Source organism: Marmota marmota, unplaced genomic scaffold, assembly GCF_001458135.2.
Source record: "Marmota marmota marmota unplaced genomic scaffold, marMar, whole genome shotgun sequence".
NCBI classification, from domain to species: Eukaryota; Metazoa; Chordata; class Mammalia; order Rodentia; family Sciuridae; genus Marmota; species Marmota marmota.
Window position 1 is genome coordinate 11,270,297 of NW_026000243.1, and position 6,000 is coordinate 11,276,296.

General features: G+C 35.7%; 1 protein-coding gene across 1 annotated transcript in view; it reads left to right on the plus strand.

Moving 5' to 3' along the window:
- Positions 1-4,953, plus strand: part of Glb1l3 (galactosidase beta 1 like 3) — a 36,188-nt gene extending 31,235 nt beyond the window's left edge. The window contains exons 19-20 of the mRNA XM_048796131.1: positions 4,385-4,501; positions 4,615-4,953. Coding sequence (XP_048652088.1) covers positions 4,385-4,501; positions 4,615-4,680 — 183 coding nt within the window. The 3' untranslated portion in view covers positions 4,681-4,953. The remainder of the gene's footprint in view (positions 1-4,384; positions 4,502-4,614) is intronic.
- The last annotated feature ends 1,047 nt before the right edge of the window (positions 4,954-6,000 follow it).

Genomic DNA, 6,000 nt, shown 5'->3' on the forward strand with positions numbered 1-6,000 from the left:
GAATTCATATAGATTGAATCATATGACATGCATTCCTTTTATTTTTTGGTGTGGAATTAGGGATTGAATTCCCATCCTTGTACAGGTGAAGCAGGTACTTTACTACTGAGCACCTAAGGCAGGTGCTTCACCAGTTGGCCCTTTGTCAACATTGCTTGCGACATTCAACCATTCACTGATGTTGCATTGATTTGTTCATTTTCACTGTCATTTAGGATTACATTAGCAAATATATGATACTATATTTAACCCTTCTCTTATTATTGGATATGTCTGAAAGTGTTCCCTTACTTTCAGTTTTTAGAATAATTTAATAAGATTTGATAGTTTTTCTTTAAAAGTTTGGTAAAATTCAGCAGTGAAGCCATCTTGCCCTATATTGTTCTTTGCTAAGGCATTTTTTAATTTGAATTAATCTTGTATGTTCAGGTTTTATATGGTAGGTTATATGTGTTCAGAAATTTCTTTCTTTCTTTTAGATTTTACAATGTTAGTATATAGTTGTTCACGATAGTTCCTAATGTTATATCTGGGGTAGAAGTTATAATGTCTACTTTTTATCTGATTTAATTTATTTGGATCTTCTGTCATTTTTGTTTATAAAGATTGTCAATTTTATTATCTTCAAAAAACTAGTCTTGATTCCATTGATCACATGTATTATTTTTATTAGTCTCCATTTAATTCTTTTTTATTTCTCTGATCTTTTTTCTTTTCATTTTATTTTTTAAAATTTGTTTTAATTAGTTATACATGGCAGTAGATGTGGTGTAGAATGCACTTTAATGCATCATATATAATGAAGTACAATTTCTCATTCTTCTGGTTATACATGATGTAGAATCCCACTGGTCATATAGTTATATATGTACATAGGGTAATAATGTCTGATTCATTCTACTGTCCTTCCTACCCCATACTGCCTCCTCTCCTTTCACTCCCCTCTACCTAATCTAAAGTAACTCTATTTTCCCTAGCCTACTGCTCTCTGACCTTTTAAAATTTATTTTCTACTACTATTTTTGGGTTTGGGGTTTTCCCCTAGCTTTGCAAGTTGTACTATGAGGTTGTTTGAAATCTTTGAACATTTTTTTTTGTAGTGCTGGGGATTGAACCCTTGTACATGTGAGGCAAGCACTCTAACAACTGAGCTCTGTCCCCAGCCTGAACTTTATTGATATAGGATCTCATTGCTATAAACATCCTTCTTTGTGTTTCTTTTACTGCATCCCACAGGTTTTGGTATGTTGTATTTCCATTTTATTTGTTTCCAGAAATTTGAATACCTTCCCTTTAATTTCTTCATTGACATGTGGTCATTCAAGAGTTTGTTGTTTAATTTCCATGTATTTGTATAACATCCAAAACTCCTCGTTGATTTCTAGTTTTCTTCCATTGTGGTCAGAGAAGATATGATTTTAGTTTTTTCTAAATTTGTTGAAAGTTGTTTTGTGGGCTAATATTTGATCCATCTTGGAGAATGTTCCATGTGCCAATGAATAGAATTTGTGTTTTGCAGCTATTGGATAAAATGCTCTACAAATACCTCTCAGGTATATTTGTTCTATAGAGCAGATTAACTGCAATGTTTCTGGTTTTATTTTGTGTGGGGTGTGTGTGTGTGTGTGTATGTGTGTGTGTGTGTATGATATATTCATTGATGCAAGTGAAATCTTTAAGTCTTCAAATATTATTGTATTGGAATGCACCTTACCCTTTAGATCTAATAATGTTTGCCTCATAACATTATGTCTTCCAGAGTTAGGTGCATGTATATCTGTAAGTTGTTATTTCCCCTTGTTAAATTGATCTCTTTGTAATTATTAAGTAACTTTTTTTTGTCTCTTTACAGTTTTTGACTTAAAGTGTACTTTATCTGATGTAGGTACTGCCACTCTAGCTCACTTTGGTTTCTGTTTGTGTGAAACATCTTTTTTCATCCTTTCATTTTAGTATGTGTGTATCCCTGGCAAGGTGAGTTTCTTATAGGCAGCCTATCATTGGGTCTTTTAAAACAAATCTTTTCAGCTAGTTAAATCCATTTATTGGTGAATGTTTTAGTCAGCTTTTTGTTGTTATGACCAAAAGACCCGACAGGAATAATGTGGAGTTACACTCTTCATGTATTCATATATGAATGATCACAGGAGAGTTATGTTGAATTCATCCTGCTATCTTTCCTATTCCCATTCCACTGATCTCTAATAATATTTCTTGTCTGTTTTTCTGATATTTTCACAGCTATAGAAATTTTCTTTTGATTAAGATTTACATGTTTTATCATTTACCTGTTTTGTTTTTCTTTTTTTAAAAATTTTTTGTCAATATCTTTATGTTTTCATCAATTCTCTCTTGGGTAGCACATAACTTTTTCACTTAAAATTCAGTCCAGCAATCTTTGTGTTTCAATTTAAAGCATTTGAAAGATTCCAGTTTTAAAATTTATTAGGCTAATTTGGTATATCCATTTTGATTCTTTCTCCTTCTGTTCTCCCTATTCTTTTGTCCTCTGATTTTATTTTTGGAAAATTTCTTCTTATTATTCAGTTTACTAACTTTCTTCTCTGCTATGTTTAATATGCCACTCAAAACACCATTAAATATTAATTATTGTGTTTTTCATTGCTGTGACTTAAATACCTGACAAGAACAACTTAGAGGAGGGAAAGTTTATTTTGGCTCCTGAGTTTACAGGTTCAGTCCATGGTTGGCCAACTCCATTGCTCTGCGTCTCAGATGAGGCAGAACACAACTGCAGAAGGGCATGGTGTAGGAAAGCTGTCAGCTCATAACAGTGGGAATACAGAAAGAGTGGTCCTCCAGGGACAAGATATAAACTCCAAAGGTACATCCCCAGTGACCTCCTTATTCCAGGCACAATCTACCTGCCTACAGTGATCACTCAGTATAGTGGTTCTTTCAAATTATCAATCTATTAAATAGATTAGTACAATTATTAGGTAACAGCTCTAATAATCTAATCAATTTATCTTGGAACCCTCCTGCATTGTCTATTATATAAGGTTATTGGGGAACAACTCATATCTAAACAATAACACTATATTTTATAGTTCTTTAAATATTTTAATTTGATGCCAGATTTCTCAGTCTTGGTTTATACTTTTGAACATATTAATTTATTTAGCCCAATTATTTCCAAACCTGTGTCTTGCAATTCTGTTATCTGGATCACCTGTGCATTTACTTCTATTGCCTGTTGTTCCTCTTGGTTTTTATTATACTGTCCTTTCCCTTATCTTCCCTTATCTGCTTGCTTATTTTTTTCATTGAGCATCAGACAGATATCTGGAAAATACTATACACACACACACACACACACACATATGTATTTATATTTCTATGTCTAGGATGATGTCATTTTCCTCCAGTGAGGATTTATATCTCTCTTGAGGTGACAGGGTCACTCAGAAGCACATTGCTCTAATTACAAGGATGGAAATGATTTGAAGTGAGGCGTCCAATGAATAGACTATTTCTACTTCACTTTTATCCTATGTTATATCCTCTGGGAGCTCTCAACCAAAGTGTACTTTGTTTAGTAAAGCTTGCTGGCATCCAGTTTTTGTGTCCTTATCCTTATAAAGGTATGAAAGGTTTCATGCAGCTCTTTAGAAGTACTCTTTGAGGAAGTAAATGTTTCTAGTGAAAAAAACTGCCTGGATTGCCCCCCCCTTTTCATTACCTTATTTTAGATCTTGGTGCTATAGTTTTTCATTGTATCAGAAGCAGATTAAAAAAGATTATGTAGCTTTTACAGCTGTTGCCACCAGTAGTATTCATCTCTACTACCTAATACTTATTTTCAGAAGCAAAAAGACTCCTTTAGCCTCAATGGTTAAGCACCTCTGGATTCAATCAATCCCAGATACCAAAAAGAAAAAAATATATGTCACATTATGCATTATAGGGATAGGGCAGGAGGAACAGAAACATCATAGTACAGGGCTGGTTCCAGTCCTGTTTTCCTCTCTGATTCCTAGACATCAGGGTTGAACTTCTCAGACTTATTTTTTTTCTGCCTGGCGTGGTGGCACACGCTTGTAATCTCAGCAGCTTGGGAGGCTGAGACAGGAGAATCGCAAGTTCAAAGCCAGCCTCAGCAATGGTGAGGCACTAAACAACTCAGTGAGATCCTCTCTCAAAATAAAATATAAAATATGGCTGGGGATGTGGCTCAGTAGTTGAGTGCCATGAGTTTAATACTTGGTACACCCCCCCCCCCAAAAAAAAAAAAGATATACTACTTTCTAAACTTTACTTCCACCTTCAGTGTTATAGGTATCTTGCTCTCATTCCCCAAGTGCTTTAAGTTTCACTTGCTGGTGTGAATCTCTTCCTGTATCTCAAGCCTCATCCTTTTCAGGGATGGGTTTCTGGATTTGTGTTCATCAATGGACATAACCTTGGGCGATATTGGAACATTGGGCCTCAGGAAACACTTTACCTTCCTGGAGTCTGGCTTCATCCAGGGGACAATGAAGTAAGTCAGCCCAAATCCTTCCTTGATATCTGATAAACCTTCAGACTATCATTCATCCTCAGAAAAAAAAAATGTCTTTATCTTTTTTACTATTGATTTTCCTTTCCTCCCAGATCATCCTGTTTGAGAAGATATCAAGTGGCTCACACATCTACTCTACCGGCTTGCCCAAGCTGTGACACTGTATTTACACATTTTTTTGATTGTTGGAGTTTGTTTTTAAGTTTTTTTTTTTTTCAGGAAGAAGATTAATGTTAAGAAGATGCCACCCAGTGTTGCCTCCAACAGCAAAAATACAAAGACAACCTATAAAATCAACAAGGCATGGTTACATGTTTTAGAGTATATGGGACTAATTTTTAGGTTTAAACAAGTCTTCAAAATCTTCAATGTCTTGTTTATCTAGATAAACACTTAATACTTAGCAGGTTCAAATGCACCTGTGGCCATAGGCAGATATAAATAAAATAGAAATGATTTGTGCTTCTTTCTCCCTGTACTCAATTGGGAGGATGGGAAGGGTCTATAACCTAGGAGAGAGTAAAGATACTGTGCATCCCATACAGAGAGAATATTGAATTTACGACTGGCAAATGCATGGTGTGTGTGTGTGTGTGTGTGTGTGTGTGTGTGTGTGTGTGTGTAGAAGGATGGGGTATCAGAGGGCAATGAATAATGTCTTTAATCATTTTGTTGTAGGGGACAGATGAGGCAGGACATCTGATAGGAAACAGGAAGCAGTTTTATTTGGCTGTAGCCAGGTTCAGAGGGCACAGCTTTCACTGAATCAATTAATTCCCCTGAACCCTGAGTTCATGCTGTTTCAGAACTTTATACACAGTGTGTAAGGGAAGGGCTCAGAAGTTCACACAAAAACAGCTTTTTCTTTCATTGTTCTAGGCAAGTTAACCCTTCAAGGACAACTCCTGAGAAGGGGAGAGCTTCTTCTCCCCCCTTTTCCCTCCCCCTGCCAGCTTCTCTTCTCTTTGAAATATAAACATCTCTGTGCAGCTCTCACCCAAAGCCAGAAGCTTCATTACAGGATCTGTCTTTCTTATCACACTTTGCATTTGCAGACACACTTCCCTTGAAAACTTTTACAAATACACACACACACACACACACACACACAAGATAGTCCATAAGTGTTTATGGAAAACTAGTAAAGAGGTGTTCAGCACCTGGAGTGCTGATCTCTTTTAGGCCTGTGGACAAATTTTATTATTGTAAGATAGAGCAACAGGAAATAGAAAGCTTAACTACATTTATTTTTTTTTGTAAATATTCTTTTGCTGATAGTCCTAAGGTCAATTATGGTGAAGATTTCTAGAGAAGCTCAATTAAGATTTTCCGTGGAGGAGGGGGTGCCACTACAATTTCCTTGAAGCTGTGTGTCTCCAAGGTGACCTGATGAGTCACATCCAGTCAGAGACAGGATAGCAATTTATTTGTTTGGTTCAGACACACATCACAGCAAAGGTCAGTATAGTCTTTTGTGT